This window comes from Pristiophorus japonicus, chromosome 3 (assembly GCF_044704955.1).
Source record: "Pristiophorus japonicus isolate sPriJap1 chromosome 3, sPriJap1.hap1, whole genome shotgun sequence".
Lineage (NCBI taxonomy): Eukaryota > Metazoa > Chordata > Chondrichthyes > Pristiophoridae > Pristiophorus > Pristiophorus japonicus.
In genome coordinates this window covers 86,126,605-86,140,733 of record NC_091979.1, presented here as the reverse complement: position 1 = coordinate 86,140,733, position 14,129 = coordinate 86,126,605, and the positions used below count along the sequence as shown (strand labels likewise).

General features: G+C 44.1%; 1 protein-coding gene across 2 annotated transcripts in view; it reads left to right on the top strand.

Moving 5' to 3' along the window:
• ttc21b (tetratricopeptide repeat domain 21B) overlaps positions 1 to 14,129 on the top strand; it is a 181,668-nt gene that overhangs the window by 71,070 nt on the left and 96,469 nt on the right. For both annotated transcript variants that reach the window (XM_070875514.1, XM_070875515.1), the window contains exons 17-18: positions 7,322 to 7,432; positions 12,778 to 12,916. In XM_070875514.1, the coding sequence (XP_070731615.1) occupies positions 7,322 to 7,432; positions 12,778 to 12,916 (250 nt within the window). The remainder of the gene's footprint in view (positions 1 to 7,321; positions 7,433 to 12,777; positions 12,917 to 14,129) is intronic.

The following is a 14,129-nucleotide window of genomic DNA, read 5'->3' as shown; positions in this document are numbered from 1 at the left end:
TGTCAAGAATCCTCTCGACTGATCACACGCACCTGGCAGTAAAGGACCTCCACGGGAAGAGAGAACATAAGAAATAGCAGGAGTAGGCCATACGGCCCCTCGAGCCTGCTCCGCCATTTAATACGATCATGGCTGATCCGATCAGGTCCATTTCCCTGCCCGCTCCCCATAGCACCTTATTCCCTTATCGGTTAAGAAACTGTCTATCTCTGTCTTAAATTTATTCAATGACCCAGCCTCCACAGCTCTCTGGGGCAGAGAATTCCACAGATTTACAACCCTTTGAGAGAAGAAATTTCTCCTCGCCTCAGTTTTAAATGGGCGGCTCCTTATTCTAAGATTATGCCCCCTAGTTCTAGTCTCCCCTATCAGTGGAAACATCCTCTCTGCATCCATCTTGTCAAGCCCCCTCATAATCTTATACATTTCGATAAGATCACCTCTCATTCTTCTGAATTGCAATGAGTAGAGGCCCAACCTACTCAACCCCCACATAAGAACATAAGAACTAGGAACAGGAGTAGGCTATATGGCCCCTCGAGCCTGCTCCGCCATTCAATAAGATAATCTCCAGAATCAACCTCCAAAGCAAGTATATCCTTTCTTAAATATGGAAACCAAAACTGTGTGCAGTATTCCAGGTGTGGCCTCACCAATACCCTGTATAACTGCAGCAAGACCTCCTTGCTTTTATACTCTATCCCCTTTGCAATAAAGGCCAAGCTTCCATTGGCCTTCCTGATCACTTGCTGTACCTGCATACTAACCTTTTGTGTTTCATGCACAAGTACCCCCAGGTTCTGCTGTACTGCAGCACTTTGCAATCTTTCTCCATTTAAATAATAACTTGCTGTTTGATTTTTTTCTGCCAAAGTGCATAACCTCACATTTTCCAACATTATACTCCATCGGCCAAATTTTTGCCCACTCACTTAGCCTGTCTATGTCCTTTTGCAGATTTTTTGTGTCATCCTCACACATAGCTTTTCCTCCCATCTTTGTATCGTCAGCAAACTTGGCTACGTTACACTCTGTCCCTTCTTCCAAGTCATTAATATAGATTGTAAATAGTTGGGGTCCCAGCACTGATCCCTGCGGCACCCCACGAGTTACTGATTGCCAACCCGAGAATGAACCATTTATCCCGACTCTCTGTTTTCTGTTAGTTAGCCAATCCTCTATCCATGCTAATATATTACCCCTGACCCCGTGAACTTTTATCTTGTGCAGTAACCTTTTACGTGGTACCTTGTCAAAGCCTTCTGGAAGTCCAAATACACCACATCCACTGGTTCCCCTTTATCCACCCTGTTCGTTACATCCTCAAAGAATTCTAGCAAATTTGTCAAACATGGCTTCCCCTTCATAAATCCATACTGACTCTGCCTGACCAAATTTTGTTTTTCCAAATGTCCTGCTGCAGCTTCTTTAACAATGGACTCCCAACATTTTCCCAACCACAGATGTTAGGCTAACTGGTTTATAGTTTCCTGCTTTTTGTCTGCCTCCTCTTTTAAATAGGGCGTTACATTTGCAGTTTTCCAATCTGCTGGGACTTCTCTTAAGACCCTAGGATGCAAGCCATCAAGTCCAGAGGATTTATCTGCCTTTAGTCCCATTATCTTACTAATACCACCTCCTTAGTGATTGTTATTGTGTTAAATTCCTCCCCCCCCCACCCCACCCCACCTCCCTAATAACCCCTTGACAATCCACTGTTGGAATATTGTTAGAGACCTCTACCGTAAAGACTGATAGAAACTCTGAACAAATATTTTGTGTCATCTCCATGTTCCCCATTACTAATTCCCTGGTCTTGTTCTCTAAGGGACCAACATTTTAGCCACTCTCTTTTTATATACAAAGAAACATGTCTGAACACCTAATTTCCACAAATTGCTCAAAATATTTTTTGAAAATAGTTTTCAATTCTCACTTTGTTCTCAGTAACAAATATTTTTAATGTCCAAAATAAGGGTTTAAACAAAATATAAACACACAAATTACATATTTCACAATGACATGATTACATTTGTCATTTGAGTTGTCTTTTGTATCTTTTATTGCCTTAATTAAAGCTTTTAATCAAGGGCTCGGTGTCTTCTAAAAGCCTGCACTTGGACTTAAATTTTATGCCAAGAGCGGCGACCCAAGAGTGCTGAGTTTGGCGTGTACAGTTTGAGCATGTACATTGTACCTAATTTCCAAGGATGCGTCAGAACCTTTAAGTCAGCTATACTGGTGGAAAATTTTCTCCAGCTCCTAGCTTTTCTTCCCATAATTTTGAAAAACATGGAGACATTGTGTGTTGGGGCAACTTTAGCCCTACCCTGCCCACTGAGCAACCCACCCACCATCCAATAATCCCATACCCCTACCACTGCCATCTCTGTGCTGCCACACTCCAAATACAACCTTCAACTACTGCCATGCCCAACGCCCCTTTCCCCTCCTTCCACACCCACTAATGCTGCCATATCTTGACCTCTCCATGGGCCTAATCCTGGCCATGACTTGCATCAATTTTTTTGGAGTAAGTTGTTTTTTCTGGCTTAAGTTTAAAAAAAAAAATGCCATTTTCCCCCCAAAATTTGCTCCAGAGTAAGTCAGTTAGGTATGATTTTTTTTTAGGTGAATTGTTTTTTTCAAAAGGGGTGTGGTGGGGGGGGGGCTGGCTGGGTGCGGGGCGGGAGGTAGCCAGAGGGACACTCTTTTCCCCCCACCCCCCCCCCCCCAATCAAAAGTCTCAAGCACAGCCACTAAATAAAAAATAAAAGCGAAGTCTTACCTGACCGGGAACTCAGCGGGCCGACCGGCCGGTGTGGGAATCCACTCAGCTGGGGATAGGGTGCGGCGAGATTGGGCATCCCTTCGGCCTGGGATAGGGGCTGTGAGCATCGGGTCCTGCTCACAGCCCACAGGACGCGCTGGGAGGGCAGGAGCATGCGCGCAGCCCTCACTGAGCATGCGCGCAGGTGCCGGCAGTGCTTTCTGCGCTGGCCTGTTGCTCCGCTCCCCCCTTCAGTTTCCATGCCACGCCACGACCAGGGACTCCGAAGAGCGGCCAGGACGGGGCCCCTTTTTCTGGCGCCCTTTCTAGCGCGCAAAGTCAGCGCGCTTCAGGTCAGTATGCCGAAAAGACGGCTTGGGCAATGTTGGGCCCCATGACTCTTGCCAGATCCTGATGCTTCTTTCCTACAGCTCCAAAACTGCCTCAGATTGTCTGTCCCAGTGCCTTTACATCCTGAAATCCTCTTCAGTTTTCATACCTTTGCTCCCAAACCCCAACACTACAATTTCACACAGCCCCTTTTACTCTCCATTACTGCTATATGCAGTTCCCACAACCCAAATTCTACTTGCCTACAATCTGGAGGATCTTCCCTACTATCTGTATCCTGGTTTTTAAGAAGGGAAGAAACTAAATTAACAATATAATTAAACAAACATTTAATAACAATCAAAGCACTGATTTACAGTTTCCATGCAAATATGCACCTAATCATGGAATTCAAGCTACAATAGTTTGTAATAAAAGGTAATTTGATTTATTCAATCACCATCAATTAATGGCCACCACAGGATATCTGTTGCTAATATATGAATAATTCATTTCCTGTCAACTTTTTCCACTATAAATTGCTATGTCTGCATTTATAATGGAAACTGCCTATGTGCACCTTCATGCTGTAATTCTAGCATAGATGGAAGGGTTTACATAGGTAGTTTCCATGGAAAGTTAGAATGGGAATAGATGTAAGAATAGATGAGATCAAATCCAACTATTATACCAAAAAATGGACAGAATGCATGAATTTAAAATAGACACTAAATTAACATAGAAACATAGAAAATAGGTGCAGGAGTAGGCCATTTGGCCCTTCGAGCCCGCACCACCATTCAATAAGATCATGGCTGATCATTCCCTCGGTACCCCTTTCCTGCTTTTTCTCCATACTCCTTGATCCCTTTAGCTGTAAGGACCATAGCTAACTCCCTCTTGAACATATCCAATGAACTGACATCAACAACTCTCTGTGGCAGGGAATTCCACAGGTTAATGACTCTCTTGAGTGAAGCTCATCTCAGTCCTAAATGGCCTACCCCTTATCCTAAGACTGTGTCCTCTGGTTCTGGACTTCCCCAACATCGGGAACATTCTTCCCGCATCTAACCTGTCCAGTCCCGTCAGAATCTTATACGTTTCTGAGATCTCCTCTCATCCTTCTAAACTCCAGTGTATAAAGGCCCAGTTGATCCAGTCTCTCCTCATATGTCAGTCCAGCCATCCCTGGAAACAGTCTGGTGAACCTTCGCTGCACTCCTTCATTAACAAGAATGTCCTTCCTCAGATAAGGAGACCAAAACTGAACACACTATTCCAAGTGAAGCCTCACCAAGGCCCTGTACAACTGCAGTCAGACCTCCCTGTTCCTGTACTCACATCCCCTAGCTATGAAGGCCAACATGCCATTTGCCTTCTTCACCGCCTGCTGTACCTGCATGCCAACTTTCAATGACTGATGAACCATGACACCCAGGTCTCGTTGCACCTCCCCTTTTCCTAATCTGCCGCCATTCCGATAATATTCTGCCTTCGTGCTTTTGCCCCCAAAGTGGATAACCTCACATTTATCCACAATATACTGCATCTGCCATGCATTTGTTCACTCACCTAACCTGTCCAAATCACCCTGCAGCATCTTAGCGTCCTCCTCACAGCTCACACCGCCACCCAGTTTAGTGTCATCTGCAAACTTGGAGATATTACACTCAATTCCTTCATCCAAATCATTAATGTATATTGTAAAGAGCTGGGGTCCCAGCACTGAGCCCTGCGGCACTCCACTAGTCACTGCCTCCCATTCCGAAAAGGACCCATTTATCCCGACTCTTTGCTTCCTGTCTGCCAACCAATTCACTATCTACGCCAGTACATTACCCCTAACACCATGTGCTTTGATTTTGCACACCAATCTCTTATGTGGGATCTTGTCAAAGGCCTTTTGAAAGTCCAAATAAACCACATCCACTGGTTCTCCCTTGTCCACTCTATTTGTTCAATTGGTCTGCCATTTCTTTGTTCCCCATTATAAATTCACCTGAGTCCGACTGCAAGGGACCTAAGTTTGTCTTTACTAATCTTTTTCTCTTCACATATCTTTCGAAGCTTTTGCAGTCAGTTTTTATGTTCCCGGCAAGCTTCCTCTCGTAGTCTTATTTCCCCCCTCTTAATTAAATCCTTTGTCCTCCTCTGCTGAATTCTAAATTTCTTCCAGTCCTCAGGTTTGCTGCTTTTTCTGGCCAATTTATGTGCCTCTTCCTTGGATCTAACACTATCCTTAATTTCCCTTGTTAGCCACGGTTGAGCCACCTTTCCCATTTTATTTTTTACTCCAGACAGTGAAGTACAATTGTTGAAGTTCATCTATGAGATCTATAAATGTTTGTCATTGCCTATCCGTCAACCCTTTAAGTATCATTTGCCAGTCTATTCTAGCCAATTCACGCCTCATACAGTCGAAGTTACCTTTCCTTAAGTTAAGGAACCTAGTTTCTAAATAAACTGTGTCACTCTCCATCTTAATAAATAATTTTACCATATTATGGTCACTCTTCCCCAAGGGGCCTCGCACAACAAGATTGCTAATTAGTCCCTTCTCATTACACATCACCCAGTCTAGCATTGCCAGCTCTCTAGTTGGTTGCTGGACATATTGGTCAAGAAAACCATCCCTAATACACTCCAGGAAATCCTCCTCCACCGCATTTCTACCAGTTTGGTTAGCCCAGTCTATATGTAAATTAAAGTCACCCATGATAACTGCTGTACCTTTATTGCACACATCCCTTATTTCTTGTTTGATGCTGCCCGCAACCTCATTACTACTGTTTGGTGGCTGTACACAACTCCCACCAGCGTTTTCTGCCCTTTGGTATTCTGTAGCTCCACCCATACTGATTCCACATCATCCAAGCCAATGTCCTTCCTTACTATTGCATTAATTTCCTCTTTAACCAGCACCGCCACCCTTTCTGTCTATCCTTCCTAAATGTTGAATACCCCTGGATGTAGAGTTCCCAGCCTTGGTCACCCTGGAGCCATGTCTCCGTGATGCCAATTACATCATATCCGTTAACTGCTATCTGCGCAGTTAATTCGTCCACCTTATTCTGAATACTCCACGCATTGAGGCACAGAGCCTTCAGGCTTGTCTTTTTAACACACTTTGCCCCTTTAGAATTTTGCTGTAATGTGGCCCTTTTTGTTTTTTGCCTTGGGTTTCTCTGCTCTCCACTTTTACTGTTCTCCTTTCTATCTTTTGCCTCTGTCTCCCTTTTATTTATATCTACATGATAGATTGAGTAGACTGGGTCTTTACTCGTTGGAGTTCAGAAGGATGAGGGGTGATCTTATCGAAACATTTAAAATAATGAAAGGGATAGACAAGATAGAGGCAGAGAGGTTGTTTCCACTGGTCGGGGAGACTAGAACTAGGGGGCACTGCCTCAAAATACAGGGGAGCCAATTTAAAACTGAGTTGAGAAGGAATTTCTTCTCCCAGAGGGTTGTGAATCTGTGGAATTTTCTGCCCAGGGAAGCAGTTGAGGCTAGCTCATTGAATGTATTCAAATCACAGATAGATAGATTTTTAACCAATAAGGGAATTAAGGGTTATGGGGAGCGGACGGGTAAGTGGAGCTGAGTCCACGGTCAGATCAGCCATGATCTTTTTGAATGGCGGAGCAGGCTCAAGGGGCTCGATGGCCTACTCCTGGTTCCTAATTCTTATGTTCTTATGTTTATGCCAATTATATTTCCTGCTGTTTAACGCCCACTTCTCCTGAAGACTGTACATGGTTTTGCACCCCATATAAATTGTCATGGGAGATAGACTAATATAAGAATAGAATGTATGACTAAAGTGGGGACTGAATTACATGTGTGTGCCCTGGTCCAATTAGTCTCCACCCTCCAACCTATATCTTGACTTCCCATGTGCAAATCACAAAAGATGAACTAATAATTCTAATTTTTACTGACCTTTTATGTCATCTTCTGAATTGCTATCGTACAAAGATATTTGCAATTCCACAAAGTATATGAGCAAGTAAGTACTTCTAGGAGAGTTTCATTGGAAATTAGTGAAATGATTAATGTGTGCAAATTTTGAGAGTAGATTAATGTATCTACCAATTCCATCCAAGTAGATAATCTAGCACGCATGGAATATAAAGTTTAATTTGATTGTTATAAATTTAACTGTCCTTTAATAGAAATTATAATTCTGTGAAACCGATATTTTCTATTCCATTGCAGCCTGAAAAGGCCATTGATGTATATGAACAAGCGCTAAAGAAAAACCCAAGAGATGGAACTTTAGCTCGCAAGATTGGAAAAGCTCTTATTAAAACACACAATTATTCTAAGGTCTGTTACAATACTTATTTTTTATGTATTGGACGAGAAGCTGCCTAACAGGATTCCTATTGCAAACTATACTATTCATCAGGCAATTAGTGTAAATTGTATGCAATAGTAAATTGCCTCCTGATTAAATATTCCCATTCAGTGAATGTCCATTCACTGACTGTTGTTTATAGTAAACTTAAGATGAGATTATAAATCAGTTTTTTAAAAAAGAATCGTTGGCTTCCCTCCCCACATGATTCATAGAAACATAGGGGTCGGCGCAGCCCTACAAGCCACGCCTGATTTATGCGCTCAAAACCGCGCCGAAAATCTACCTCGGTATTCTCCCCTCCCTCAGGTCGATCCAGGCCCTCGGCACAGCGCAGCACAAGCTGTGGGGGGCGGAGCCAGGTACCGGTGCTGAAAACAGTGCCGGGAAATCTGCACGCGCATATGTAGTAGCCCCAGGTGCCCGAGGCTGTGTGGGAGGGGCCTGAAGCACGCCGCCCCTAGCCCTGGCCGAATGGGCTCACTGGAGCGGCGAAGATCGACTGGACCTCCCTCCTTGAGCTCTGTTTCCACCCCCCACCGCCCCTGGTTCAGCTCCTGCTCCCTCTCCCTCCGGCTCGCTCCTGTTCCCGGTCCGGTTCTCTCCCTCCGCTGCCCTCCCCCCTTGCTCCCTCTCCCTCTCTTTCTCCCCCCCCCCCCCCCAACCCCCTCGCTCCCTCTCCTCCCCCCCCCAACCCCCTCGCTCCCTCTCCTCCCCACCTCGCCCCCTCTCCCCACCCCCCGCTGTCAGAATCACAGAGAAACTGACAGACAGAGAGAGAGATGCTGTTGGAGGGCTCCCGGTGCTGCAGTTGGTGAGTAGAAACTTAATTTTTTATTTATTGATTTTTTAATTATTTTTTTAATTAAAAAGAAAAAAATTTTGTTGGTTGATTTATTGATTTATTTATCATTTATTATTGAAGATGGCTCTTTATTTGTAAAAATTATGTGTTTCATGGTTGTAAACTTCCCCCCTCCCCCACCGCATCTAACTTACAAAAATCTACACTTACTCCATTCTAACTTAGTTTGGAGTAAGTTTTCGCTGCCTGAACTTGCAAAACAGAAGTAAGTGGCCGGACACGCCCCCTTTTGAAAAAAAAAATCTGTTCTAAAATGAAACTGTTCTAACTCATTAGAATTGGAGCAAACTAAATGCCAAGAATTGCAATTTCTAAGGTACTCCATTCTAAACTAGTTGCTCCAAAAAAATAGGAGCAATTCAGGCCGAAACTTGACCCCATAGAAACATAGAAAATAGGTGCAGGAGTAGGCCATTCTGCCCTTCGAGCCTGCAGCACCATTCAGTAAGATCATGGCTGATCATTCACCTCAGTGCCCCTTTCCTGCTTTCTCTCCATACCCCATGATCCCTTTAGCCGTAAGGGCCATATCGAACTCCCCCTTGAATATATCCAATGAACTGGCATCAACAACTCTCTGCGGTAGGGAATTCCACAGGTTAACAATTCTGAGTGAAGAAGTTTCTCCTCATCTCGGTCCTAAATGGCTTACCCCTTATCCTTAGATTGTGTCCCTTGGTTCTGGACTTCCCCAACATCGGAAACATGCTTCCTGCATCTAACCTGTCCAGTCCTGTCAGAATTTTATATGTTTCTATGAGATCCCCTCTCATCCTTCTAAACTCCAGTGAATACAGGCCCAGTCGATCCAGTCTCTCCTCATATGTCAGTCCTGCCATCCCGGGAATCAGTCTGGTGAACCTTCGCTGCACTCCCTCAATAGCAAGAACGTCCTTCCTCAAATTAGGAGACCAAAACTGAACACAATATTCCAGGTAAGGCCTCACTTAAGGCCCTGTGCAACTGCAATGAGACTTCCCTGCTCCTGTACTGAAATCCCCTAGCTATGAAGGCCAACATACCATTTGGCTTCTTCACCGCCTGCTGAACCTGCATGCCAACTTTCAATGACTAATGTACCATGACGCTCAGGTCTTGCTGCACCTCCCCTTTTCCTAATCTGCCGCCATTCATATAATATTCTGCCTTTATGTTTTTGCCACCAAAGTGGATAACCTCACATTTACCCACATTATACTGCATCTGCCACACGTTTGCCCACTTACCTAACCTGTCCAAGTCACCCTGCAGCATTTTAGCGTCCTCCTCACAGCTCACACTGCCACCCAGCTTCGTGTCATCTGCAAACTTGGAGATATTACACTCAATTCCCTCGTCCAAATCATTAATGTATATTGTAAATAGCTGGGGTCCCAGCACTGAGCCCTGCGGTACCCCACTAGTCACTGCCTGCCATTCTGAAAAGGACTCGTTTATCCCGACTCTCTGCTTCCTGTCTGCCAACCAGTTCTCTATCCAGGTCAGTACATTACCCACAATACCACGTGCTTTCATTTTGCAAACCAATCTCTTGTGTGAGACCTTGTCAAAAGCCTTTTGAAAGTCCAAGTACAGCACATCCACTGGTTCTCCCTTGTCCACTCTACCAGTTACATCCTCACAAAATTCCAGAAGATTTCTCGAGCAAGATTTCAATTTCATAAATCCATGCTGAACTGGGCTGATCCCGTCACTTCTTTCCAAATGTGCTACTATTACATCTTTAATAATTGATTCCAACATTTTCCCCACTACTGATGCCAGGCTAACCGGTCTATAATTATCCGTTTTCTCTCTCCCTTCTTTCTTAAAAAGTGGTCTTACATTAGCTACCCTCCAGTCCATAGCAACCGATCTAGAGTCGATAGACTGTTGGAAAATGATCACCAATGCATCCACTATTTCTAGGGCTACTTCCTTAAGTACTCTGGGATGCAGACTATCAGGCCCTCGGCCTTCAGTCCCATCAATTTCCCTAACACCTAATAAGGATTTCCTTCAGTTCCTCCTCCTCACTAGACCCTCGGTCCCCTAGTATTTCCGGAAGGTTATTTGTGTCTTCCTTCGTGAAGACAGAACCAAAGTACTTGTTTAACTGGTCCGCCATTTCTTTGTTCCCTATTATAAATTCACCTGTATCTGACTGCAAGGGACCTATGTTTGTTTTCACTAATCTTTTTCTTTTCACATATCTATAGAAGCTTTTGCAGTCAGTTTTTATGTTCCCAGCAAGCTTCCTCTCGTACTCTATTTTCCCCCTCCTAATTAAACCCTTTGACTCCTCTGCTGTATTACAAAATTCTCCCAGTCCTCCGGTTTGCTGCTTTTTCTGGCCAATTTATATGCCTCTTCCTTGGATTTAACATTATCCTTAATTTCCCTTGTTAGCCACGGTTGAGCCATCTTCCCCGTTTTATTTTTACTCCAGACAGGGATGTACAATTGCTGAAGTTCATCCATGTGATCTTTAAATGTTTGCCGTTGCCTATCCACCATCAATCTCTTGCCAGTCTATTCTAGCCAATTCACGTTTCATACCATCGGAGTTACCTTTTAAGTTCAGGACCCTAGTCTCTGAATTAACTGTCACTCTCCATTTTAATAAAGAATTCTACCATGTTATGGTCACTCTTCCCCAAGGGGCCTCGCACAACAAGATTGCTAATCAGTCCTTTCTCATTACACATCACCCAGTCTAGGATGGCCAGTCTTCTAGTTGGTTCCTCGACATATTGGTCTAGAAAAGCATCCCTAATACACTCCAGGAAATCCTCCACCGCATTGCTACCAGTTTGGTTAGCCCAATCAATATGTAGATTAAAGTTGCCAATAACTGCTGTACCTTTATTGCACGTATCCCTAATTTCTTGTTTGATGCTGTCCCCAACCCCTGTATTTCTGTTTGGTGGTCTGTACACAACTCCCACGAGCGTTTTCTGCCCTTTGGTATTTCGTAGCTCCACCCATACCGATTCCACATCATCCAAGCTAATGTCCGTCCTTTACTATTGCATTAATTTCCTCTTTAACCAGTAACACACCCCCCCACCTCCTTTTCCTTTCTGTCTATCCTTCCTAAATGTTGAATACCCCTGGATGTTGAGTTCCCAGCCTTTTGTTACCCTGGAGCCATGTCTCTGTGATGCCAATTACATCATATCCGTTAACTGCTATCTGTGCAGTTAATTCGTCCACCTTATTCCGAATACTCCTCGCATTGAGGCACAGAGCCTTCAGGCTTGTCTTTTAAACACATTTTGCCCTTTTAGAATTTTTCTGTAATTTGACCATTTTTGCTTTTTGCCTTGGGTTTCTCTGCCCTCCACTTTTACTCATCTCCTTTCTATCTTTTGCTTCTGTCCCCATTCTACTTCCCCCTGTCTCCCTGCATAGGTTCCCACCCTCCCTGCCGTATTCGTTTAACTCCTCCCCAACTGCACTAGCAAACACTCCCCCTCGGGCATTGGTTCCGATCGTACCCAGGTGCAGATTGTCTGGTTTGTACTGGTTCCCACCTCCCCCAGAACCGGTTCCAATGTCCCAGGAATTTGAATCCCCACCTTCTGCACCATTCCTCAAGCCACGTATTCATCTGAGCTATCCTGCGACTCCTACTCTGAGATTACTACTTTTGAGGTCCTACTTTTTAATTTAGCTCCTAGCTCCCTAAATTCGTCTTGTAGGACCTCATCCCGTTTTTTACCTATATTGTTGGTACCTATATGCACCACGACAACTGGCTATTCACCTTCCCTCTTCAAAGTATCCTGCACCCACTTCGCGACATCCTTGACTCTTGCACCAGGGGGGCAACATACCATCCTGGAGTCTCGGTTGCAGCCGCAGAAAAGTCAATCTATTCCCTTTACAATAGAATCCCCTACCACTATCGCTCTCCCACTCTTTTTCCTGCCCTCCAGTGCAGCAGAGCCACTCACAGTGCCATGAACTTGGCTGCTGCTGCTCTCCCCTGATGAGTCATCCCCCTCAACAGTACCCAAAGTGGTGTATCTGATTTGCAGGGGGATGACTGCAGTGGATTCAGCAGGTAAAAACCTAGTATGATAGTGAGATACAAGTCATGAAAGTCACAGAATATTTCAGGCTACGGAAGGGGGGGAAAATCAACTTGGAATCCAGATCCTGATTGATATCTGATGTCTCCACCTGTAATGAACACGTGTGGATATTGGAGGAAGAAAGGATAGAATTTGATCGTGGTGTCTCCACAATTGAATAGCCTATCACCACTCACTATCTAAGCTCACACAGAGCTGCTGTGTAAGATGCTTGAGGGCTGTGTTAGCTGTGGAACCTTACCCCGACATAAGTTATGCCTTCAAAACAGGAGAAAAGGGGAGGAAACTGGGGTGAAATAGTTGATAATCCATACAATTCATGGCAGCAATGTGGGTTTCAATTAAAACTGTCATTTTTTTTTTCTCATAGGCAATTAATTATTATGAAGCAGCAGTGAAGACTGGCCAGCAGAATTTCCTTCGTTATGACTTAGCTGAGCTCCTTCTTAAGCTTCGACAGTATGAGAAAGCAGAAAAGGTTCTACTGCAGTCATTAGAACATGATCATGGTATGATGTTTTTTCTGAGAGGGTGAATTGTCCATTTTCATTATTTGAATTCAGTAATGAAAGGAAATGATTTAAATATATTTAACGCCTTAAACATAAGAACATAAGAAATAGGAGCAGGCATCGGCCATTTGGCCCCTCGAGCCTGCTCCGCCATTTAGTAAGATCATGGCTGATCTGATCTTGGGCTCAGCTCCACTTCCTTGCCCGCTCCCCATAACCCTTCGCTCCCCATAACCCTTCACTCCCTCACCGCTCAAAAATCTGTCTATCTCCACCTTAAATATATTCAATGACGCAGCCTCCACAGTTCTCTCTGGCAAAGAATTCCACAGATTTACAACCCTCAGAGAAAAAATTCCTCCTCATCTCAGTTCTAAATAGACAATCCCTTATTCTGAAACTATGCCCCCTAGTTCTAGCTTTCCCCATGAGGGGAAACATCCTCTCTGCATCTACCTTGTCGAGCCCCCTCAGTATCTTGTATGTTTCAATAAGATCACCTCTCATTCATTTAAATGCCAATGCATATAGGCTCAACCTTTCTTCATAATTCAACACCTTCATCTCAGGAATCAACCGAGTAAACCTTCTCTGAACTGCCTCCAATGCAAGTATATCCCTCCTTCAATAAGGAGACCAAAACTGTACCCAGTACTCCAGGTGTGGCCTCACCACTACCCTGTACAGTTGTAGCAGGACTTCCCTGCTTTTATACTCCCATCTCCTTTGCAATAAAGGGCAACATTCCATTTGCCATCCTGATTACTTGCTGTACCTGCATTACTAACTTTTTGTGTTTCATGCACAAGTACCCCCGGGTCCCTCTGTACTGCAGCATTTTGTAATTTCTCTCCATTTGTTTTTTTATTTTTCCTGCCAAAGTGGATAACCTCACACATTATACTCCATCTGCAAAATGTTTGCCCACTCACTTAGCCTCTCTATATCCCTTTGCAGATTTTTTGTGTCTTCACAACTATCTTTCCCACCCATCTTTGTATCATCAGCAAACTTGATTACATTACACCTGGTCCCTTCAGTATACATTCCTTTCTGGCATAAAAGCACAAAATTTAAAGTGGCCCAACCATGGCTAACAAAAGAAATTAAGGATAGTATTAGATCCAAAGAGGAGTTATACAAAGTTGCCAGAAAAAGTAGCAAGCCTGAGGATTGGGAGCAGTTTAGAATTCAGCAAAAAAGGACCAAG